Here is a 26,520-nt window from a genome sequence, read left to right as displayed (position 1 = left end):
TTTTTTCTGCTGCGTGGCTGCCTTTTTAGCCATCTGACTTTTCCCTTGCCAAATTAGGGAAAATAGACTGCCATTGTCTTTTTCACAATCACTAACTCCGTGTTTTGTTTCACAGCTCTGAAGGACAGCAGGTTTCAGTTGCTGAATTTTTCTAGCAGCGAACTCAAAGTGTCATTGACAAATGTCTCCATTTCTGATGAAGGGAGGTACTTTTGCCAGCTCTACACTGACCCCCCACAGGAAAGTTACACCACCATCACTGTCCTGGGTAAGAAATGCATGGGTTCACCCTGGGCAGCGGAGTGGGGCTGGACCATACTAACAGCTTCCAACAGCAAAGAGAAGGTTAATGGTGGATTTCACTGTTCCAACTTGTTTTAGGAAGAATCACCGCCCATCTTGCTGAATTTTAAAAATAGCCTATTTTACCAAATGCTCTAAGGAATGGCAATCAGCAGTCTTTATAGATTCCACCTGCTCTTGGGTTTCAAACCTCAAGCTTTAGAAGCAAAGATCAAGAGAATTTAGAGCCCTCAAATGAATCACTCACCACATGAAATGTCATTGCTTCTAACTATCAGGGATTTTTTTTGCTTCTGTGCAGAAGGGAAGATGGGCTCTCACATCTGTACCCCATGGCAGAGCTATTGTGGAATCCACGTAATGATTTTTCCTTCTGAGTTACATCCTCGTTTTAATGTTGTTGCTCTCCTTTTCTTCGACTTTACTTATTGCCTTGTTTATTGCTTATACTCTAGATTATGCTATAAAAAGTCATACCCTGCGAACACATACTTTGCCACAAAGTGCAATCATTGGACATAAAAGAGTTAAGAGCCCTTTAACTGATGAACAATCAAAGCACCATTGCCAGGCTTCTTAGTACATCTCTAGTGGGCTGTGTCTTCATTTATGATAACCAGATTGTGATTTTGAGCAAAATCCCAGTAGCCAGGTTTCTGTGTTTATATTTTGATATAGTTAGCAGATATTTCTGTGCTAAAGGTGATCTGAATTAGTCACCTTTTAGACAAACATGTACTCCACTGCATAACACCAGCTGATCTGGACTTTTGAAACTGAATTTTCAAGGACATACACTATAACATGAAGCAAGATCTCTGATTTACACCTTCGGGAAGATGATGAATCAAAGTCTATTTGAAGCAGCAGACTGCAGCTTTTCGGTGTAATGATATGAAGATTAAAGAGGAAAGATAAATATGAAGGACATTTTTGCTTGGTGTGTGTGCACATATATGTATTTATGGATGTACATATTGAGCTTCTGCCTCATTACTTTATTTAAACACAGCTGTAAAAGGGAAAATACTTTTTTATTCATTAAGCTAATACATATTCCCAAAGCTTACATATATGCCCTTGAGAAGAGGAATACTGCTTTTAGGAAGTCATGAAGTCTGGCCGTACAGTTTCTAATGTGGTCTGTGTTTAGTGATGGCTTCTCAGGTGTGCAAACTTGTCATTATTGTAGTTTTGATCCATATTAGATCTGCAGAAATAGTAAGCATGGAAGTTTTGCAGATATACCAAATTCACAGGTGTGCATTTGAAGCTTTCGGTCTGCCTGTGTAGACGTATTTGAAAATAGATTGCTTATTGCCCTCCATCATTAGCTCCATAGAGTTCAAATTGACCATTCATCCATTGACCATCACGTGGCATTTCCATGATAATAATAGCAATGAAAGGAAATATGTTAATAGCATTTTGAATTTTCACTATATTTTACTACATAGAGGAGGTATTGATATCTTAATTTCACAGAAGAAAAATAACAGGTTAGTCATCTGCCCTGGTTGCAAAGTACTCAGTGATAGTCAAGACTCTGAGAATTCAAAACAGACTTTGCAATTCTGTCTCACAGTCTTTGTGCCTTCTAGAATAGACTGTTTTCAGTTATGTGCTGAATGCTGCTGTTTCAAAATTTTCTTTCCTGGAGGTGTACTTCTTTGGGTTTCAGGAGTCTACCTGGGCATTGGCAAGCAGTTACTTACCTTACTGCCTGTCAGTCTCAGAACCACTGTATTGGACTAGTTGGACTATGAATATACCCTCTGCTTGGGAGTCAATGTACCAGCACTAGATTTTTGAGAGGCATTTTGCCCGTAATCCTTTTCGAGGTCTCATTATTCTAGAAGTAATAGGTTCCTGCTTGTATTTTATAGAAGCATTAACTTAAATATACTTGAAAGTAATGTTAGTCGATGTTCTTTTTGCAGATATTATGCATTCATTTAATATTCTTTCCATTGAATTTACTCTAGGAATCCTTGACAGAGTAAAATTGTTGTCATCAGTGTTTGAGTCTTTCATATTCCAAAATCTGACAATTTCCTCTGATACTTATATATTCAAACCTTCCTCGTAAGGTTTAGAGTTTTCAGATATTATAATGAATGAAGAATGATGTATTAGCATCTTCGTTGCTATCTACGTTTCTCTGAAAAGCATTCCATATATACTTACACAGCTGTCAAACTTCTTGATAGGTTGAAGATGCACATTTTAGTGCATATGTCTATTAGTTATTTGACACATTTGGCAAAAATTTCAGCATAATTATAAGATATAGACATGGGTATTTGTTAATGTTATCTTTGCTACTCCATACCATTGTGTTTAAATCTCATCTGTGCAAAACTGAAAATTCTCCTATGATATTTTGCATGGATCTGGGTACCTCGTCAGATATTCATTCATTCCTTCCAGTTGTGATGAATTTGTTTCTTTCTCCAGAACACAGTGTAGGCCTCTTTATGCCTCTATTCATGAGAAGAGGTGAATGAGAGAGAAAATAACACTGCTCTAAGATTAATGTAGTTACTGATAATAGTAGCTAATATTATTACAGTCCTGTCTTTCTAAGATTAGTGTTCACTCTTAAGATTCCAGGAACAGGAGAACCTAATTATTTTAAAGGGTCTTAGAGTGAGATTTCACGTGCTGATCAGGTTTAAGACTCCTCTTTTGTTGTAATTAATGTGATTCATCTTGATATTGCTGATTTTTTTTTAAATGTTGTAGGCGTAATGTTTATAATTAGTACTCTTATAGATTTGAGGTTAGCTAAGAAGGACCTTGACATTTCATCGCTATTTTCTGGTATTTCCCTCTGTGGTTTTCATTCAGGTTTTCATCTATATGCACCTCCTTAGATATATCTTTGGTTATTTTCATTAATGGCTGCAGGCAGTTTTTACTAAATGTGTCTGTTTAGTGGACCATGTATAAGTGTATTCTCTGGTTAGCAGCAGTTTTAATTCATTTTTCTTATAAATGGATTTTTATACTTTACTAACCTCTTTTGTATTGGAATAGACATTATGAAGTTAAAGGAAAAACAGGGTAGGATTAATAGACCAAAATAAATTTTTTTCCTTGTCCAATCCTCTTTTTTCATAAAGACAGATTTAAACAACCTCATTATATTTTCCAAAGCTTTCTTGCTCTTAAAAAAAAATATCTGAGAGAAGTCAAGTTTATAATATCAAAAAATCCATCATGACTCACATTATCAGATTTTATTTTACATTTATAAATCAAACAACTCCCACTATACTTGCCCATTTCTTCTAATCTTAGCAAAGATTAGAAATACTGGTCACAATCTTGAGAAAACTATTTATGGATGTGGGAAAAATCATTCAACTATTTCGCAAAATGATGAGCTCAACAACAAGTAAGTCCTTTATTTTTCTATACTTGTGAAGTTTTCTACACTTTTACCTTAGCCATAAAGTTGAAGATGATGTCAGCTTTTCAGGAAGGTATCCTAGAATCTAGCATTGGTACAGGAATCCCTCTGAAGGTCATAGAACTTTAGGATGCATCTTCTGCAGCAGAGGCATAATTAACAGGTTAATATCAAACAATAAGAAACCCAGATAAGAACCTCCCTCCAGTCACACGCTTAACCCCCAAACATCTAGAGGAGACAGCTGATTTTCCTCTGTCTTATATACCCCTGCCCCTTTTCATTTTCTTACTTTGAACCAACAGACATAATGTGAAAAGAACATTCCACCATCTTTATGACCAAATGGAGGGAGTAAAAGACTTCCCACCAAGAGACAACACTAGAGATGAACAGGTGGTGGAGGTTAGGCAGAGCCTGGGGTAAGTGTATTAAGGTGTATCAGACTCATCAAGAAAAGACAAGAGATAAAGGCAGTATCCCCAGGAGGCCAGAAAGCAACTATCTGACAGACTGCATTTAAGGCTAAGGAAATTCCTCTGAGACTTAGCAGTCTCTGTAGCAGAATCTTTTTTTTTTTTTTCCTTAGATGTTGATAGACCTTTATTTTATTCATTTATTTATATGTGGTGCTGAGAATCAAATCCAGTGCCTCACTCATGCCAGGCAAGCATTCTACCACGGAGCCACAACCCCAGCCCTGTAGCAAAATCTTTGAACAATCCTGGATCTGTTTTCATCTAGCACATTCCCAGATTTCTAGACTGATCATCAAAGCGTTTCTCCCATAGTAATAAAGTGGGATCGGGTCTACCTAATTCTGTAGGGATTTCCAGGATTGCCAGTAGATTTAGCCATTTGCCCTCTGTCATAGCCTAAGAGAGCCCTTCTTTAAGTTCATGTCCCATTGTTTACTTTACTCACATTCAGTTCTCATTGGGAACCACTGCATATATCCACATTAAAAATTATTTTCATCACTGTATTTTTGTTTTTGCCTGGACCTTGAAGGGACCATCTGTTCCCTTTCATCCCTTCATTGGTTTGAGAGGACCTCGTTTCTTTCTTATCTCTTTTTAATACCTCTAATCGCTTACCAAGGTCTTGTTTTCTTTAGCCTTGGACAGTCTTTTCCACTGACATTTGATCTAACAATGGCATTTTTTTTTCAGTATTCATATTTTACTGCACTCAGAATGTAGTAGTATTTGCTGGTCCTAAACATCTACCATTTCTGTGCATTCCCTGTCCACTGCCTAGGTATATGGAATAAAAATTTGTAACTGACCTGATCATCATCAAGGATGGATAAACTATGCTAAGGATACCACCAGCTGAAGTCATCCTGTTTCTTTTGTCACTGCCTTTCTGTGTCTCTTAAAATGCTAGCAGATGTGCAAGTCCAAATTGGATGTTAAATTATCTCTCTCTTCACTTATATTTTCTTGAAGTTTAAGCTAGGGTAGTTCTTTTCCATGCTTAACTACTCATTTGGGCCATATCACATTAGCATCACGTCCAATTGAGCAAATATGTTGTTTTCCTTGTACACAGGGAACAAAGAGGGATGCTTTTGCTTTAGCTGTTATATTCCTCTCCCCACCACGGCATACTATCTTGCTGAGAAATATATGCAACAAATCATTTTACTTTTCCTCTTTCATCATTCCTTATAAGAATTTTCAATTGCTCCAATTCACTATGAAAGTCTTCCTGTGGGCAGAATTTTCATGTTGGACTATAACAGTTGGAAATCCCAAATACGTGGTTTAATCCTATAATTTATTGAAGCAGTATCAGAGATGTATTATTCAACTTGATCATCGGGATGGCATGTTTATACATATTTAATTTCTTGTTTCTCTTCTGAGTTGAGAAACTTATTAATCATAAGTCTCAGAACTGTCTTTGCTTATTCATGGTGGTCAGGACACATATTCTTAGATTCACACTGCTGAATTCTGTATTCTTACTGATTTTTATTTCAAGAGGTTCAGTCTTGAGGGTAAGGTTGCCCCTTATGAAGTTTCACTGTCAACTCAGTTTCATTAAAAAAAAAAAAAAAAAAAAAGAAGAAGAAGAAGAAGAAGAAAAGAAAAACTGCTGGGCATAGTAGCATACAAGAAGAAGAAAAGAAAAACTGCTGGACATAGTAGCACACACCTGTAATCCCAGTGCCTTGGGAGGCTAAGGCAGGAGGATTGCAAATTCAAGGCCGGTTTCAGCAACTTAGTGAGACCCTGTCTCAAACTAAAAAATAAAAAGGGGATGTGGCTTGGTACCAAAAAAATTCCATCATCATCACCATCATAGTCTTCATATTCTTGATTTGATATTTAGTATGTCAGCCCCCAAATCTTTTATTTTGGTTGTTTTATCCCATATATCTTTAATGTGCTCATAAGAAGAGTGGTTTTAATTCTATTTAAATCTGCTTAGATTTCTAAAGTCAGGACCATTAGAATTCAGAATATGGAAAACTGTTTCAAGTAAATTGGCATTCCCTTTATTATCGCATCTTCATATTCAAAGGATTTTATTAATATGCCATCCATTGGAGAACATGATTGCATTCTCAATTTCTGTGAATCTGTTTAAATGGAACTGGTTTTGATATAATTTTTTGTGTATGTTTATGGTGAGTGATTCTTTTGAGGGACCCCAAGTTTTTGATCTTTATTGGTAGACTTTGAAATCTTTTATATGAAGATTGAAATCCAAGTGTTGAGTTCAAGAAGTATTACTTTCAGGGCCTTCCAGGTAAGGACAATAATTTCAATAATGTGTATTCCTCTTTCTTTTATATCCATTCTCTGATCAGTTTTCTAATGAATGATGAATAACTAAGATCTATATTGTAACATGGTCGGTGATGATTTAAGAGTGGGAAACTGGTCATTTTATATGAGAAATTTAGGAGAGAAATTGACTGATTTTGCATGATTTATTTTATCTAGTGATGGCTTTGCACTTCTCTTCCCTCTGCCTGAGGCAGTTTGCTCCTCTTGTGATGATTTGTTTTGAATTCCCATCAGGAATGTCCATTATTTTGTCCCTTTTTTGATAGCAATGGTGCTAGTTTCTGATCAACAGAAGAATATGTCTAGAAATGGATTCTGTATTTACAAAGCACATATATTTAATCTGCAGTCCCACCACGTAACCTGATGATCGATATCCAGAAAGACACTGCGGTGGAAGGTGAGGAGATTGAAGTCAACTGCACTGCCATGGCCAGCAAACCAGCCACAACTATTAGATGGTTCAAAGGGAACAAGGAGCTCAAAGGTAACTGAGAACCCCTGTTGTCCTGAAGTTGCTAGTTGGCTCTTGATTCTACCAAGTATGCGTTTGTGAAAATTATGGACAGATGCAAAACATGCCCCTGAAACAAAAGTATTTATTTAGGTATGGTTCATAATCAATTACTAAAGACATCTGAGGCCAAAGCATAACAGCATTTTATTGTTCTAATTCACATCCTCTTGTGTGGTTTGAGGGTGCATGATGAGATTTGTTGCTGTATTCAGATGCCCAGGAAAAAAAACTAAAACCTATAAACTAGAATTCTTCATGCCAGGAGGAGCTCTTGTTGCAGGTATTCCCTGAGCTCATTACACAAAATCCCTACATTTTGTGGGGGTTTAGACTAGGTCAGAACTGCAAATTTTTATGTTCGAGCATTTTTTAAAATTCCAGATTCTAACATCTGTTGCACTGTTGACTCTGTTGACTATATGCTTTCCTACCAGGGAGGTTGCGCTAAGTAGACTAAGAATTTTATCTTAGTTATGAATTTATAGTAACCACCTTTCTTGTGAAACCTCTAATTCAGTTGCCCAATTCACTAGTCTGTTCTTTTGCAAAGTCTCTGACTTTGGGAGAAGTGCAGGTGACTCCTTCTGTCACGCTGCAGTTGGCTCTCCCTCAGTTCTGAGTCATCCCCAGTTTGATTCCTAGACCTTCAATACCTGCCACCTCAGCTGTTGCATCAGAGAAAGGATACAGCCTATACCCTGTTGGACCACATTTCACCACTTCTCCCAAGTCCTTCAAATATGTCGGCATTCAGATTCCTTTCTTTTCAAAGTTGCCTTCCAAGTAGTACCCTAAAGAAAGGACTGATATACTTTGGTCATTTGACAGAAAACTAGCTGTGTGCCTCATTTTCCTCTAAAATAATAATACAAATTTGTAGGAGTCTTGTGAACATGAAATGAGTGAATATTTGTAAAGCATTAAGCTAGCAGCTGGGCCAACTTAAGTGCTATCTGCATGCTTATTAAATAAATAAGCAGTGTGAGGAAGAAAAGAATAAGCCCTTGTAGAAAGGTGATACAGAAGTCTATATGTGGAAACAGAGAAATCTATATCTAACAGCTTACATTTCCAAAAGCTTGTTCTGTTTTAATCTCCTATTTCCTAGGTATGGTTTTGGAAGGAAAGAGTTTCTCATTTCCCCTCTGCTTTTCTGTTTAAGTGAACTGAGCCATTAAATGTGTACCGATAAATACAAAACATTAAAAGAAAGTTAATGGCGTGCCATGTTCCTGGGAGTGCTGGATTCAGGAAGGGACTGCCTCAGCCTATTCATTCTATCCGGAAGCCTCCTCCCTGCTTTTCTGGGTGTTCTTGGATGTGTCTCCCATCTGGCCCAAAGCCCTATATCTTACTTTGCTCTAGCCCACTGCCACTGCATTTCTGTGGTCTTCCAGAAGTCTCAGAGTTTAAACATTTCAATTACAATTCCAATTATGTAAATCCATTTAGTTACTTTCCCTCTTAATTGTTGATGATGGGGGTAGGCAAAAAGGGTTGTTTATATCTCCACTGCTGATTGAATTACTTAGGGGATTTGGATGACGTCCTGGAATTTTTAAATGGCATGACAGCCTCAGAGATATTTCAAGTTCAGATGGTTGTAAGGGTGAAAAACACTTTTCTTTTCCTCCTCCCAAATACCTTGGAACAACCAGATATCCAAGTGTTTGAACCTCTAGCTGACTTTTTTTTTGGGGGGAGGGGGGGTGAGATAGAAGAAATAAGCAATATAATTCAGTAAAATATACTGCTTAAGGTTGAAATAGATCTTAAATATGATTCTGTAAGGTTGAAAGATAAGAAATTAAGGAAAATAATCATTTTATCAATTATCCATTCACAGATTGCCCTTATCCATTCATGTTTGTTAAAATAGTATTCTTAGAGTTTGGAAGGATAGAAGAGAATCTAAAACCAGAAGGATGGAAAATCTTTCTCCCATCGAGGGTTGTTTATACCTTTCCTTTCCTGCAGGCAAATCGGAGGTGGAAGAGTGGTCAGACATGTACACTGTGACCAGTCAGCTGATGCTAAAGGTGCACAAGGAGGATGATGGGGTGCCAGTAATCTGTCAGGTGGAGCACCCTGCGGTCACCGGAAACTTGCAGACCCAGCGGTATCTAGAAGTACAGTGTGAGTACCTGAGCATCTTAGCATCTTACTCTGAGAACACAGCATGGCAGTTGCTTATAACCTCTTCAGATGCCATTTATTGGATGTATCCATACATTTTATATAGAATTGATAGAATGTTTTTCCTGTTATCCTGGTAGAAAAATAATCAATGGATTGTTTTAAGGAAATGCTGCTATCTTACAAAGTGCCAATGAGGATATGAGAATTCTACTTTTAGCCCAAATGAAAAACTAAAATTATTTCAATCTGTTTTAACATATGCAAAATTGATGTCTTTTGAATATAGACACTCATCATTTTGGTGCCAATTTCAGATTCTGGAGTAATCCCTACCTTTTTAATCCCTTCATAAGCATTGGATTTTGTTTTAAAGGAGGTGTTTTATTTCCATTCCACATCAGTATTTTCTTTTAATTGCACATTCTCTTCTATTTGAGGTTAAATTATAGCAGTGAGTTGAAAGTCAAACTCTTCGGGATAAGTGCCACATCTTGATGGCTTCATCAATAAAAGCTAGACTGTAGTGAGTAAGGCTGTCTCCCTACAGTGCCCTGTAGACTAAATATGTTCTCCTCATCTTCTCCTCTAGACCCTTCTGCATCAGAGAGAAAAAAATCTGGTTTCTGCCCAAAACCATTCTTGTGCCAAGGTTATGGCCAAGTAGCCAGCTTCTCACTTTTCATCAAAAGGCTTCTGTAACTTGGCCTCTGAACACTTCCAGGTGATAATTGAATGTGCAGAGTGAAAATGCTTTTAAAGTTTGGTTGGGATGGCAGAGACTGGGGATCTGATGAAGGAAATGCATTACCCCTTGTGAATCTTTATGTTGGTACCCTAGAACCACAGTAAGGAATTATAGCACCACAAACTTGGTGGCTTAAAACAGTAGAAATTTATTCTTTCAGTTCTGGAGACCAAAAGACCAAGGTGTCAATCAGTCAGACCACATTCCCCCAAAAGGCTCTAGAGGAGGCTCTTTCTTCTTCCAGCTTCTAGGGCCTCCAGGGGTTCCTTGGCTTATAGCTTCATAACTCTGTTCTCTACCTTCACATGACTTTCTCTTCTCTGTGTTTCTCTCCTCTATATCTCCCTTACAAGGACACTTGTCATTGAATGTAGGTCCCACCCAAGATAATCCAGTACAGTCTTGTGATCTGTAAGTTAACTACATCTGCAAAAACCCTTTTCCCAAATTGGGTGACATTCACAGGTTTCAGGGATTAGAACCTGCACATATCTCTGAAGGCCACCAATCTACCTTATGCATTCTTTATCATGTTTCAAATGCCTGAGCAAACTAGGGACTAAGTTTTTAAAAGTTGCTTGTAAGACACCCTCCCATTCCAACCTTTTCTTACTCTGTGAGCTTGGCTCAATTTAACATTATACAATGCAGGTTTTTCTTGTTAATTCATTTCATCCACTTCATTATATAGCTTCATTATGAGCATCATGCTTATAATTTTCATATCACTAAAACTATTGTGGTGTAATGTCCCTATAATGGGAAAACAGAAATGATCAGATATTATCTAAATTGGCAGATAGTAGATTTCTTGTGACTTTGTTAATATGTAATTCATTTAAGCAAACTTAATATCCATTAACTTTCTTTGTAGGGGCCCATTAGCTTTAATAATACATTAGCTCCTTTGTGAGTCCTGAGTAGATATTCACCCAGTTTCTGCCCCTAAACTCTTTAAGTAGTTTCCCAGAGTAGTTTTTAAACAGAATATAGCCCCACCCACCTACAAAATTATACTCCCCCCAAATGCAAAAATATTTCAAGCAGTTTATCTTCTACCTCTGGGAAAAACTTGATAATGATCCTTATAAGCCTTGGCTTCCATATTCTGCAGATTCAAGAGAGATTCACCCTTCCAAGAAGAGTAATAAGGCTGTGTAAGTGAATCCATTTGTCTTCAATCTAACAAAGTGCTGGCTCCTACCTGCAGGAAAGAGATTTAACATCTTCTGAAGATGAGGATGCACTAGTGATCATTTCAAACTCCAACATGGCATTTATTTTGTGGGCAGCTCTCTCTTCTTTTATCCAACATAAGCCACACACACAATTTATCCTTGATGTTCCATTTTGGAATATAAATAGGGAAATATCTTTTGTGTAAAAGATAGTTAAGAATTACAAAGTTTTATATTAATTCAAATGGGATTTTGGATCTGGTTTGAAATCTTTGGTGAGGCTGTCAGTGCTCAAGAAAGTCACTTGATAATTCACTACCCTCCATTCCTAGAGAACTCCATTCCTTGAGAACTTTGTGGGATTGGCCAGGAATTCCTTAAGTTCTTCTTCAAACAGAATTGAACTTTGCTGCATTATTTCCTACTGGATTTCCTCTCCTTGAACACCAGCAGCTATGCAGTAACCAGAGCCACGTGCCTCAGTGGGCTCTACAGTCTGCCAGTTGTTCACCAGTGGTGTTGATGGCTAACTTCACTCTCTCATAGCAGTCCTCTCTGTAGACAGGTAGCACCATATCTTCATGGTCATGAACAAAAGTAGATTCCTGAAGGCACGAGAGTCTTAGACTAATTTGTTCAGTAGCCAGTCTACATGGAGGTTGAATTGTAGATACCTTGTGAGGATTCACTTTACACCTGTATTTTTAAATTGACCCAGACCCTTGAAGTTTGGGGTTCAGCCTTTTGGGGATCTCTGGTTCCTTTACAATTCCTTTGATAGCTATATATCTGGAAAAGATAAATAAAATCACATATTCACCACATTTTGCTTACAATCTGTGGAGTCCATTTCTCCCTCAGAGTTTTCCTTGTTTCAGTTATTTAAGGACCACTTTTTTTTAAATTTATTTTTATTGTAAACAAATGGGATACATCTTGTTTCTGTTTGTACATGAAATAGAGGCATACCATTTGTATAATCATACATTTACATAGGGTAATGGTGTTTGATTCATTCTTTTATTTTTGCCTTCCCCCCACCCCTCCCACCCCTCCCACCCCTCTATACAGTCCCTCCTTCCTCCATTCTTGCCCCCCTCCCATCCCCCATTATGTGTCGATCATCCGCTTATCAACGAGATCATTCGTCCTTTGGTTTTATGAGATTGGCTTATCTCACTTAGCATGATATTTTCCAATTTCATCCATTTCCCTCCAAATGCCATAATTTTATTATTCTTTATATGATTCTTTATATTTATAATATAATATAATTATATTATTCTTTGAGTAATATTCCATTGTATATATAAACCACAGTTTCTTTATCCATTCATCAGTTGAAGGGCATCTAGGTTGGTTCCACAATCTGGCTATTGTGAATTGAGCAGCTATGAACATTGATGTGACTGTATCTCTGTAGTATGCTGATTTTAAGTTCTTTGGGTATAGGCCAAGGAGTGGGATAGCTGGGTCAAATAGTGGTTCCATTCCAAGCTTTCTGAGGAATCTCCATACTGCTTTCCAGAATGGCTGCACTAATTTGCAACCCCACCAGCAATGTATGAGTGTACTTTTCCCCACATCCTCACGAACACCTATTATTGCTAGTATTCTTGATAATCGCCATTGGGTGAGATGGAATCTTAAGGTAGTTTTGATTTGCATTTCTCTTATTACTAGAGATGTTGAACATTTTTTCATATATGTGTTGATTGCTTGTAGATCTTCTGTGAAGTGTCTGTTCATTTCCTTAGCCCACTTGTTGATTGGGTTATTTGTATTCTTGGTGTAGAGTTTTTTGAGTGCTTTATAGATTCTGGAAATTAGTGCTCTATCTGAAGTATGAGTGGCAAAGATTTTCTCCCACTCTGTAGGTTCTCTCTTCGCATTGCTGGTAGTTTCCTTTGCTGAGAGAAAGCTATTTAGTTTGAATCTATCCCAGTTATTGATTCTTGCTTTTATTTCTTGTGCTTTTGGGATTCCTGTTAAGGAAGTCTGATCCTAAGCCGACATGTTGAAGATTTGGACCTACTTTTTCTTCTATAAGATGAAGGGTCTCTGGTCTGATTCTGAAGTCCTTGTTCCATTTTGAGTTGAGTTTTGTGCAGGGTAAGAGATAGGGGTTTAGTTTCATTCTGCTGCATATGGATTTCCAGTTTTCTCAGCACCATTTGTTGAAGAGGCTATCTTTTCTCCATTGCATATTTTTGTCACCCTTGTCTAGTATGAGAAAATGTATTTATTTGGGTTTGTGTCCATGTTCTCTATTCTGTACCATTGATCTACCTGTATATTTTGGTACCAATACCCTGCTGTTTTTGTTACTATTGGTTTGTAGTATAGTTGAAGTTCTGATATTGCGATACCCTCTGTTTCATTCTTCCTGCTAAGGACTGTTTTAGCTATTGAAGACACTTTATAAGAGCCATTTTTCTTTACATAAATTTATAGCTTTAACCTAACCAAGACCTATGTAATAATATATGTGAATGTATTAATTTTATTTTTTAGTCATATATGTCTAATAAACATTTTTTTAAATGTACGACAATTCTTTTTTAAATGTCCATCCCTTTACCCCCTGAAAAGATTGCTTATGCTATCAGTGATAGACATTATTACCAGGAAGTTCTGAGTCCTTCCTTGGCCTTTGAGTGAATAAGACCATCTTGGGGCAACTTATCCTGATCTGAGGGCTGTTAAGTGTGCTCAGTTGGTTTAACCCTGGCCTATTTTGATCAATGGAGGTTTATGGAAATGTCTCTACTTACCCCATCTAAGACAAATGAAGGCCAGGTTATGAATAGGGTTCAAGGACATACGATAGATTTGAATTCTGTATAAGTTATATCTTTTCAAAAAAGATAATGTTAAAAGGAAAAATGAAATAGTGGCCACTTGTATGCCGTCGAATACTTTTAAGTATGGCAAGGAAAGAAGGGAGGAGGGATAAGAAGGGAAAGGGGTACTCTTCTTCCCTTAAGGTAGGTGCCTCCATGCTGCGTAGACTATAGGACTTGAGCTGCAACTGGAATTGCTTTTGTCTTGTGGATTCAAGTCCTAATTAATTGAACCAGAATTTTGCAGTGTTTGTTTGTTAGTACCCTTATTTGTGGTACCAGGAGAAATTGTTGTGCCCAATTATGTGAAAAATCAGCCAGATGTGTATGCTGTCATACTTTTAATAATCCTTAAGTTTTTGGTGAGTACAGATATTAATTGTGTAGTATGCATTGAAGTGATTAACATCAATGTAATTTATCATCTGGAGATTTCTGAACATAAATAAATGAGTTGTTTTGTTCAGCAAGGTGTTGACCCCTTCAAAATCAGTGAATTAAACCCCCCCTTTTATTATAAATATGAAAGGCACCACAATCAGCCAAGTGTTCAGTTATTTGATTTTCTGGGGCATTAGCCGCTCTTGTTTGTGACATTTCCCTGTTGGGTGCTCGTTTGCAAGCTCATTAATAAGGTTTTCTCATAGGAACGTGGCTGGGAATGAAGAACATACAGTAGGGCTCTTAGTTTCCTAGCTTTCATTCTGAGACCCAGCACGGGTACAGCAGCAGCATGCAGTTAAATGTTTAAAACAGAAAATAATTATGTTCACAAGCTGGAATTCAAAGTTCTGTTTTCTTAGATGTTATGCAGAGAACAGATTTGCTTTTTAATGTTCTGAGCTATATGACCCGAAAATCTTTCTGTGCTTTTTTTTTCCCTTGCAAATGTCTATATAGTTGGTGTTGCCCAAATTTACAACATGGTTGATTGTAGCAGCGCGTGATACAATTGTAGCATGGTTGGTAGAGTTTCAGATCTGAAGGAATGCACTCTTGTCAAATGAAAGCCTGTTTAAACAAGAACAGTTCACTGTCCACACGTTAAAAGAAAACTGTCTAAATAGCATCAAGGTGGCAACACATAGCGACATAAGCTGGGAATTCAAAGAGAAGCTGTGACCCTCAGTATAGAATTCAGATTGCTTTGCAGAACGGAGGAAAGCCTTACTCTGGATGGAGGCAAATGTGAAGCTCTTGAATTACTGCTGTGTGTCTTTGATTTCGCCCATCATGGCCTTTCTCTTTATCATGTTTTGCAAAAATCCTCATTTTGTGAGGGTTTCATATGTGCTTGCGTATTTATAAAAAGAAAAATAATTAAGAGATGAGTTTTGAAAGGGAGAATGAAAACAAAACTTGAAATGGGTGTGAGGATGCCTTCCCTGCCCTGATCAGCCTCTGACAGTTAATCGTGTATGTGGGCATCATTTTCAAAATGAGTTTTATTGACTAGATGTAGCCAGGTATTTTATAAATCCATATTCCTGTTCATCCAAGGTCCAGAGGAGAGTAGGTTTTTTTCTTTCATTCCCTCATCTGGGGGAAAATTGGGCATTGAGGAGATGATCAAAACTTGTTCTTTATCTGTGACAAAATAAATGTTTCTCTGGTATTGATAGTGCCCTGTGGTGAAGGAGGAAGGAAAACCTGGAAATTGGAAACTCTTTCCTGTTGGAGTGGAGGATAAGTCTTAGTTTCCAAGAGCAGCTCCTCTGTCACATCCTCTGTTCCCAGGTTGTATTCTTCAAAGCATAATAGCTGCTGGTTTCAGATTCAGCCTGTTTCTGTCTGATCTCCACTCTTTTTTGAACAGAATCCACTCTTCCTTCCATTCTCCTTTTTATTTTTATTTTTTTAAAGCAATGAATTGAGTTTCAGGGAGGTTATTTCAGCATTTATTATTCCCCATGAGAAATAATCAAGGAATGGAGACCCAGTTGGAGCTGATTTTTTAACCTTGTCATTTTTTGTGTTAACACAGAGCAGTGGCAATTCCAAGTACCCAGCATTCTAAGTGATATAGATTCTGCAGTAGCAAAAGGAACTGGAAGCCAAATAACCAATATTCAGAATACGAACAGGAAATGTTGATCCCGATTCATTGCAAGACTCGAATGAACCTTGGGGAAAGGGCCTTTGCCTTCGGAAGGCACGCTCTGCAGAAAGGCCTGTTTTCCTAAGGACCCACTTCCCACTTCTCACTGACCTCATATATTTTTAAAAGATGTGTCTGTTTTGCTGTGGACATCAAATATTTGCATAGCAAAACTAGACTTCCTGTGTACCCCCTTAGCTAATGGTTCTTAGCTCAAGGTCAAATTTTGATTCTGTGGAAGGTTAAATGGTTGTGAAGCTGGCCTCTATAAAGAGTGATAAAACAACATCCTTTATGATTTCCCTTACATTTCCACTTTGAGATATGCCAGAAATGCTAAATAATTGTATGATGAAATAGAAGTGCATAAACAGAAATTTGTGGACTGAACCTCAATTTGGGGAGCTGGATTAACTTTCACAAAGAAAATACAGTGATACTATGTGATGAGGACTAAGATGGAGTCACTGTCTGATTGTTTTTTTTTTTTTTTTAATCAGTAGTAGAGCAAGGAATACAAGTCCATGCCCCAATATTTCTCCACTTTCTGTCATTCACCCATTCTTTCATTCACTTATTCAGCAGTTATGTTTTGAATGTCTACTGTGTGACAGGTCCTGGCATTATTCTAGTTACCAGGAATCTAAAAACAAAACAAAAAACTCTCTTCTTACTGAAGTAATGCTCTTGTGCAGTATTTGCTTTGCCTACTGTTTGCTTCCCGTATGTGAAGCTTTCTTCATAGAGAAGTGCTCTGGGTTACCCCATTTAAAAATCACAGGAACATAACTTTCTACTCTGTTATGGGCAGAATACAATTTTATTTTGTTGGGTGAACAGTAATTTTAATATTCACAAAACAACTTGCAAGTTTCAACAAGAGGTAATGGCCTTTTTCTGTAGCTATGTGGCACATGCTCTTTGGTCCCACCCCAATGCACCAGAGTTGACTTGTCCCCCTCTTAATAGTTCAGCTCTCTTCAGGAAGAACAATTTTAAGTGCCATAATTCATACCACCTATGTAACAGTAGGAGGTCCGTCACCTTGAGAACAAACAAAATAACAGCAGTGAAAATTATCCTTGAACATATTATGACAAAACAAAGCAAACCTCTTACAAGATGTTCTTCCTCTCCTCTCAGTACTCCATGTGACTCCTCTCTAACCAGTCCTGGTCACCTTTTATGCTAGCGTTGCCTCCATTCCTTACAAAGCTGTCCTCTCCCAACAATTTAGTCAGCCATATTGTAGGGGTGGCACTCAAACAGCTTCTAATGCTCACCAAATCTCAGGTTAATCTTTGCATTGTTGTTCTACTCCAAACTGCAGTAATCCTCCCTGATTGACAAAGACTCTCAGTCAATGCTTCCTTGCTTGAATGCACAAGGGCTGACCCACACCCTCTCCCTCGCCATTTTGATAGCATCTGTGTCCATGCTGCCCTTGAGTTCTTCCTGGTAGGACTTGAAACAATTAGCCCTTGATCCACATACATCAGATTCCACACTTACTGATGTTTTGGAATATTGGATAAAATCTTAAGCGAGGAACATGGGGAGCCTATGCCCCAAATGCAGGAACAGACTTGCACTCAACCCCCAGGGCCTGGTTGTTGTCAGCACACAAAAGGATTTCCAATGCACATATTCTCTGATTTAAATGTTCTCAGGAAGAGAGGGAAGGTGGCAGGTGCCCCTGGGATAATAGGTCTCCTGTCAGAGTTTCAGGACACCTCCCCCTTGCCTAAGCTCTCTTCTCTTCCACATGGGAAGTGTAACATCCCGGGCAAAAGGAAACTGCAAAATACCTTTTTTTTTTTTTTTTTTAAACAACAACAAAAAATTCAAAGACTGATATGTTAGTAGTGTTGGGCACCAGAGAGAAGACTATGCTTTTTCATTTACATAGGAAATTGAAATACAGGTTACAGAATCTTAGGTTTCATCTTCTGAAAAGATCACAGAGTGTGGTGCAAGGTCAGACTGGCATGAAATCAATTGTAATCTGCCAGCAAGCCATTCTAACCTCTTTAAGAGTTTCCTTTTATATTTTTCCCCTTTATAGAGAGAGCAAAGTACATTTAAAGAAAGTCTCATCAAATCAGAATGTCTTTCTAATATTATTTTTTTAATTGGTTGCTACTGTACTGTGACCTAAAGCCTCCTGGTATTTAACCCTCTCTGCAACTTTGACTAATGAACAAATTTTGTCTGCTGTAGCAGTCTTGCTAAGTGTCTTTTATAGGGTTTTAAAAAAATTACAGTGTATTATGAAAACCTCAGATCCCTCGACCTAATTGATTGGCTGTTGGTGATGCCATCTCTATAACTATAATGTTCCTTAAGTGCACAGACCTAACTATTTTTCTTATTTTTATATAGCAGTTCCATTTTATAATGACATTAAACCATTCTGAGTGATACATTTCTGGACAGTTATTGCACTTGGGTAGAAAGTGTCATCTGGCTTTTAGCCTTGTGCCTTACAATACCAACCGAGGTGTAAAATGATCCCCCAGAAAATGTACTAGGCTTTACCTCATTACTTAAAAATAAATCTTGGAGTCTGGTTCTGTTTCAGAAAAGATTTGGTTGGGTTATAACATTTGATTTATGAACATAATTAAAATATAAATGATGAGCTCTGGGCGACTCAATCAGCCATCTGGATTGTTTGATATTTTGACATACTTATATTGCAGTCAGGATCTTCTTCCTGGGAAAATTTAACATCCCTGAGTCCTAGAGGTGTGTGGAATCCCAAGGTTTCTGTTCCACCTGTTGAAAATACTTCAGTTCCTCTTTCAGAACAAAAGAAAGGAAATAGGATTTGTTTTTAAGTTTCCATCTCCCAGGGGCAGATAGATGGTGGCTCACAGAGCGTCTATTTGGTTCACAGTGTGTGAAGAGAGCTCAGCTGCCCATGGTCAAATAATATGCCCATAAATACTGCATATATCAATGGAGGGGGACAGTCTCCTGTATAATACTAGCAAGATTAATGTTTATCTTTTCAGTCAACTATTAAAGTAACTGGCAGATGTACCTATAAGCACATGGTAGATGTTGGTCCACAAGCCTAAAAAGTACACTGGGAAAATCAGTTATCTGAAGGTGTATTTTCTGTGGCTTAACATATGATTTGATATATATATATATATATATATGAATTCCAGGTATAGCAAATCCTTAGCTTGTTTTTCCTGATTTATGTGTGTAATTGACAACTGGTAAACAGCTCATTAGGAACATAAAAAAGCATTTAACTAAAATAAACTCAGTGATACTGAAGAGGCAGGGCAGATTAGATTTTTCAACATTCTCTTTATTATTAATGGAAGTTGAGCATGTAAAACCCTTAGTGCACTGTACTGAAAAATATACCCTTTCTGTTTGCTTGTAAATTAGATGAAGGGGGAGACAACCCAATGGAAACTTCTCTCATAGGCCAGAATGCATTCCATTTCTCCTTAATTAATGATCCTAAGTTAGCAATGCATGAAAAATGTAGCCCTTTTGTGGATCATAGATTAACCTATAAGCAAATGTTACATTTCAACCCAAATTTTGAGCTCTAAATTTAACCTTGCCTAGAATGTTTCATGGGAAAAAATAACAGAGGTCTCCTAACCAGAAACTCCATAGCGCCACTGTTCTAAGTATGAACTATTAGGTAGCTGCTCTTGTGTTATCAGTGTTCACTCTCATAATCTTCTCCCATTAATTTTTTTCAATATTTATTTTTATTTTGTATTTAATTTTTAATTTAATTAGTTATACATGTCAGTAGAATGCACTTCGATACCTCATATATAATGGAGTATAATTTCTCATTTTTCTGACTATACATGGTATATAATCCCACTGGTCTATTAATTTTTGTCGTATCTTTTTAAAATGGACTTCACCAAGTGGCAGTGTGGTAAGAGGGATGGGGTGAAGGGTATCACACCAAAAATAGACCTACATATGTCATCTTGTGGTTGTGTTCAGTCTTTGGACCGACTGGTGCCCTGGAGTTCTGGCTTCAGCCCAGCAGCCAGTGCTAGTTCAGGGTCATCCCATTTATCCTTCATGAGTATTTCTGCCTTTCTTTAATGACAACCTTCCAAACCCGGTTTTCAGTATCTGAAACAACCTTGCCATTTTGCTCTTAAACACTTCCTTTGCCAACAAGTGCAAGACAAGAACTTTGTTACTTGCAAGGGTCGGCTGGAGCTTTTGGACTCGTCAGCTTGATGTCCTCTGGCAAGTGATGTAGCTTCTCAGAAAGTATACCAATCTAGTGTGCAGTGTGCATTAGTGGTTGTATGAGGGGGCTCTCTTAAAAGGACTTGAATGCCACATGCTTTTCAGAGACAGGAAAGATCTGTGATAGAAACAAGACTATAAAAATGCATTCAGAAGCAGCCATGGCTAGAGAGAACCTCCTTGTGTGCTGATACAGCTGCGTACAGGGTGAAATTGGTTGAGCCCAACCATATTTCCATCTTCTCTCTTATTCCATAGGATGAATGTTAATGAGTTCACCACTGCTTGTAAAAGGCCAAGGGTCTGTTGTTTAGGTGGTGTGATTGTCTGAGAAAGTAAAACTATGGTAATTGTTTTGACCTTTCAGCCAACTGCTGTCTTGCCCTCTCACACTTATTACTCTTGGGTACATTTCCAAAAATATACATTTACAGAGCCACAGAATTAAATGGGAAAACTGATTTAGAGATTAGTAGCTTGTTAGTTCAGCAGAGAAAAAAGTAATTCCATTCAGGTTTTATTTCTGATGTAGTTATATGTCTGTCTATATTAATTCTAATATCTTCAGCTTTCCTCTCCATTCCCTACACCACCCATCATTCATTTCTTATATCCATACCATTACACACTCACAAGCTCAGGCTTTTTTGTTTATTTGGCTTTTTTTGTTTTTTAATGGTACTGGGGACTGGAGATTGAACCCAGGACACTTTACTGTTGAGCTACATCTGCGGCTTTTTAAAATTTTATTTTGAGACAATGTTTTGCTAAGTTGCTGAGGTTGGCCTCAAACTTGTGATCCTCCCACCTCAGCCTCAGAGTTGCTGGGATTGCAGGTGTGCACCACGGGGCACAGCTCTAAGCACAGTTTTAAGTAGCTTGTGGAAATAAGAATACTTAAATCACATCCTAAATAGTTGCCATCCTAAATGGCAACTATGAATTGCCATTAGGAAATGTAATTTTGAATCCAAAGTCTGCACCAGTATACATTCCATGGGGCTCTCTCCTTAGGTTATTTCTGTGACCTTGGACTAGCTACTTCATTCTGTGGATATGGAATTCTGACCTCTAAAACTGGACTTAGTCCACTACCAATGATGGTTCCTATGATAGACTCTGAGTAAATGTCAGTTTCCTTTCTTCTTCTAGGTTTATACTGAGATGTCAGCATTTTATTGGGGACCACCAAAACCTCCCAGTTCTTTTCTTCTTAAAGCCATTTGAGTGGAATTCAGAACTTCTGCCTTTCCCATTTGAAAACAAGTGCATAGAAGAGGCAAACTTATTAATATGCAGTGTCACAACATATTGTCACATAGTAATATATGATATATGATAAAATGTATCAATTCTGAGCACCACAAATATCTGTGGCTTCACCTCAGCATGAAGGCAAATGAGTTTCCTTTAGCTTGAGTGAGTTTAGAGATAAACTTCAATGTAACAAAATGTATTTCACAGGAAATGTTTGATGTGGCGCAGTTGGCTTATGAATCTCTTATCTATTTGCGGTTCACTCCTTAGAGTTATTAGTCAATTTAATTTGAGCAAATGCCAGGATTACTAACTAATTAGAAGGATGTTACTGAAGGCGTGCGGGTGGGGAGAGAGTAAGTGCTGGTAGTGTGGGGTTTGTGACAGCATGCAAGTCTGATTTTTTTTTTTTTTTCCGGATGATATCATTTGCTAAACATTATACTTTGTGTTGTTGTCACACAGATAAGCCTCAAGTGCATATTCAGATGACTTATCCTCTACAAGGCCTAACCCGGGAAGGGGACGCGCTTGAGTTAACATGTGAAGCCATCGGGAAGCCCCAGTAAGTTGTGAAGGCCAAGGTTGGCAGAGGGTCATGAGCAGTAAATGTCACAACACAAAGATGTGCATTCACAACTCATTGGCCTGTCACCTGTCTCTTGCTGTAAAGGATGGAAGATTTTTTTAGAAACTAACGAATACTCAATGAGAGGGAAATAAATATCTATGGTTCCTAATGGTCAGGACTGGGAGAAAAATTAAATGCCAGCTAAAATTGAAATCTTAGCTAATTCTATTTTATTATCATCAACATGATTGTCAGGACTGTTTTCTCTCTCACACACACAAAATAATCCTAATAAATTTTTAGTGTGCCCACAATCTAATGATATATCTGTTACTTACTATATTAATGTCTAAGCTGCTAGAAAGATGGTTTTCTGACTCAAATTAAATGCTGTGTTTAGGGCCAACTGAAGGCAAACAAATTTGACCTGCCGTTAATTTTACATCTCCTTCCCTCAGAGAAAAGTATCATTCTTGACTCTGAGAAATATTTTTGATAGTAAGGAAAGATCAGGAACTTTCCTTAAGGAGAACAGACTTTAGAGAGAAAGAATTGACTGAGACTCATTTTATTGAAAGTATAAAGGAGCTACTTTACTTACCCATTTGAAATGATCTAAAGTGAATTAGAGAAACTACATAAAGCACTAACATGGACAAAAAAAAAAGCCACGAGACAGTACCACCTTAAATTGTTTTTAACTGTTTCTTGGGGGTGGAGGGGAGAACAATCCCTGGAATCAGGAAGCAGAACTGGTCAATGTTGGAATTAAGAACACTCAATCTTTACAAAAGATTTTTTACCCAACAAAAAAACAGCATTGAGCTCCCTCTGCTGTCCCTTTGGTATGATTTCCCCCCCACACACAAGGGTTTTCCTAACCAGGTTGTCACAGTTTTCATATAAAGAGCTTAACACATGCATAACAAGCTTCCCCAAAAATCTTTGGAAAGAATTCTCCCCATGATAGTTAACGAATAACCTATGCCAAGAGCCTAGAGAGCCAAAGGGAAAGGTGGCCACAGTCAGTTCTTTCTTCTCATTTCGGCCCTCCTTGTTTTTGTGCTTACCTCTCCATGGGCTACAGTACCCTTCCCTCTGTCTAACCACCTAGAGTTTTAAAGATGACCTGTAAGAGGTGGAAAGTGGTCTTGGTTTTATTTTGCCTTTCCTCTGACATTCCTAAGTTATTTGATTCTGAATACCTTCAGCTTCTGTCTAACCATCTTTTTCTTTTGAGCACTGCAAAAAATTCATCTTATGTTTTGTAAACAGAATTATGCCCTAATTAGCAGCTTACCTTGCCTCCAGAACAATCCAGTGGAAGGGAAAAAAATCTCAGAGGCCTCTTGCCACTCACAATACCTATATTCAGCCGCATTAACCACATTTACAGTATATGGCTTGCTAACCTATATTTTGTTTCTGTATTTTTTCCTCTGAAGAAGGTACTGCGTTCAATTGAATGTGCCACAGGGACAGTAAATTACATGTTTCCTTCAGGACATTTATGCCAGAGAGGGTATTTGTTTGTTCCTCTCAAATAGGAACGGGTGTATGGTTGTGTGAGCAAGCACGCATTACTCTGCTGCTATCCCTTCTAGCATATTACCTATTTATTTTCTCAAGAAATTGCATACAATAAAAATGGTAATTTAACTTGCCATTAAATGTTGTGAATATTCTCGGCACTTACCCCCACTGATTGTTTCAGCTGTCAAGCAGCAGGACATTAGGTCTGATTGCCAGGCAGCCCCATTTGCCATTGCCTACAAGGAGGACATATGCAGTACTAATTTTTAAATAATTTACTGGGTTGTGATGACAAACCCATGTGTAATTAAAGAAAAATTGTAACTTCACATCCCATTTGAAAATTGGAATGCTACTTGACAGGGCTAACTTGAGTATCCGTTCATCATTAAGCATGGGACTCTTGTCACTGCTCCTAGAGGTAGCCACAGGAACTGAAAGGAAGTTACTTCTGCACTTGAATCTCTTTTGTCCTTCCTTTAACATTAAAGTTTGTGGCCAGGGGTCTAGCTCAATGGTAGAGCACTTGCCTAGCATGCTCAAGACCCTCAGTTCCACCCCCAGCACCACACATGCACACACACACACACACACACAGAGAATATGGAAGTTTTCGGGGATGCTTTTAGACGTGCCTTTAATTTCATAGGCAGTTGAAGGAGTCATCTTGAACAGAAGTTTCAAATTCAGTGAGTTTAAGCGAATTCATTTTTGGCTCTGGAACATCTTGTGAAATTTGCTTTTTCCTAATGGTTACAAATGTGGTACTCGAAGTCACTGAAACAGGCTTGTCTTTGATGAGCAAGTTTCCTTGTACCTAAGGAATGCACGTGTAGATGTGCTCTGTGGTGATTAACCTGAGAGCCCTATCTTCAGTCTGGAGGACTGCAGGTGCACACGTGGGGAAAAGTCTAGCAATATGTGAGCCTGTGAGCTAGTAAAGAAAGACAATTGCTGGCCAAGGACAAGGTGGACGAGGGGTTCAGAGTAGCATCTTTGGTGAGGAATGGAAGGTTGTGGAGAGCAGTTAAAGGGACAGGAAATGATTGCATCTTTCCTGAAACAGAGGCCAGAAGAAAGTGCTATTCAAATGTAAAAATCCATTCCTCAAAATCCACTTAAATATCACAAGGAACTTCTGAGCAAGCAAGCAAGCATCTTAGAAACCATCATATTTAATGCATATATCACCAGCCTTGGACTTGATTTTTTTTTCCTAATTAATGAGATGATTAACAATGGGTAAGCTCTGTCCTGCTTAAATTGGTGTGAAACCACACAGCAGGGCACAAAAGTAGGGCACACTGCTTTATTTGCGGACGTGTTGAAGGTGAACTGGGAATAATGAGACTCCTGCTTGTGTCCATTGAAAAACTTTCAACACCTGATCATGTTTTTAAAAAAAGAAAAATTATATTTCATACCAATTTTTGGAGACTTCATGGTTATAGTTCTGTGAACTTAAAATTTATCTCCAGTAGGTGATATTTAATTGTGTTGCCCTGCATGTGATTCATTTCATGTGTGGATGATAAGTTTGATGCAGGTATCTTAATAGGAAATAATAACATGGCTTTTCTTTCTTCCCTTTTCTCTGCAGGCCTGTGATGGTAAATTGGGTGAGAGTCGATGATGAAATGCCTCAACACGCTGTCCTGTCTGGGCCCAACCTGTTCATCAATAACCTAAACAAAACAGATAATGGTACATACCGCTGTGAAGCTTCAAACATAGTGGGGAAAGCTCATTCGGATTATATGCTGTATGTATACGGTACGTGAGAAGATAAAACACTCTTCTACTAGACTCATACACATGTAGCTGCTACTTAGGATTCACTCCCAACGCGTTTGGTCAAGTTGAAGACCAAAAACCACTTGGTTTCCTTCAAGAACTTAAAGAAGCCTGGCCTGAGGTGGACCCCAGTGTCTCCACCTGGGTCGGCAGTGACTTTTCTTCTCTCCCTCTGATCCTGGGGATTTCCCACTAGATCACAGTCTCTGGTCATGCTGAGTAGGAAAGCTGTGTCCTCAGGCACAAGCCATGGAGATTATGTTAGAAGTAATGACTGAAAAATTCAACCTTACCAATTAGTGGCTTTCAACTCAGAAAGTTTATTCCCACTGGTGTTTTTCCTGTGATGCCTGGGCTAGCCTTTCTCCTGCTTTGATGAGCAGAACTATCCTATTTTCAGCATAAACCTATTAAATTCCAGAAGATGTTGCAAGCCAGTAAATACATGGAATGAATACAAGGTTCTTGTTAGCATATAGACCACCTATAGCTTTGGATGCAAATGCCTTTTTTTTAATGTTTGTTTTCTTAACTAATATCTTTTTGCAGAGTTATTAAAGCATATTATCATGAATTTCATCCTCTAATCCAACAAATATTTACTGATCAACTATGTGCCAGGCATTTCTCATTTATATCATATTGTTCATTTTGTATATAGCAAATATTCTCTATTTAGTGGAGCGTACGCCCTCAAATTGTGTCTTCTGTCCAGTTCAAGTCTTTAGTTTTACACTAAGAAAAATAGTCATGAACTGACCTGACAGAGAATGAGTAACCAGAGGCATCAAAATTTCAATGTCATAAATATTTGAATATGGGAGGTGTATTTCTTTCTTCATATTAGCAGTGTAAATAATCCCAAGTATAAGTATATGTGAATATTTGCATAGACACACACATAAATTATACATATGGAATATTTATACCCTAATATCTTAGAAGCTGGGCACTTCCTTCTGAAGAAAATAGGAGTGGCACTCTTAATCAAATAGAAGTTTGCTTTACACCATATCTACCTGGATATTAAAATATAATCCTCAGTTTGTACCTGAGTTTTTTCCCTTGCATAATG

At 37.9% G+C, this 26,520-nt stretch overlaps 1 protein-coding gene across 8 annotated transcripts in view; it reads left to right on the top strand.

Annotated features, from left to right (window-relative positions):
* Window positions 1–26,520, top strand: part of Cadm1 (cell adhesion molecule 1) — a 314,452-nt gene that overhangs the window by 250,746 nt on the left and 37,186 nt on the right. For all 8 annotated transcript variants that reach the window (XM_047516640.1, XM_047516639.1, XM_047516635.1 and 5 more), the window contains exons 3-7: window positions 116–268; window positions 6,869–7,006; window positions 9,014–9,172; window positions 22,013–22,112; window positions 25,252–25,424. In XM_047516640.1, the coding sequence (XP_047372596.1) occupies window positions 116–268; window positions 6,869–7,006; window positions 9,014–9,172; window positions 22,013–22,112; window positions 25,252–25,424 (723 nt within the window). The remainder of the gene's footprint in view (window positions 1–115; window positions 269–6,868; window positions 7,007–9,013; window positions 9,173–22,012; window positions 22,113–25,251; window positions 25,425–26,520) is intronic.

The sequence above is a fragment of the Sciurus carolinensis genome, chromosome 11, assembly GCF_902686445.1.
Source record: "Sciurus carolinensis chromosome 11, mSciCar1.2, whole genome shotgun sequence".
Lineage (NCBI taxonomy): Eukaryota > Metazoa > Chordata > Mammalia > Rodentia > Sciuridae > Sciurus > Sciurus carolinensis.
The sequence above is the reverse complement of the archived record's forward strand: the minus strand, read 5'-3'. Positions and strand labels throughout refer to the sequence as shown.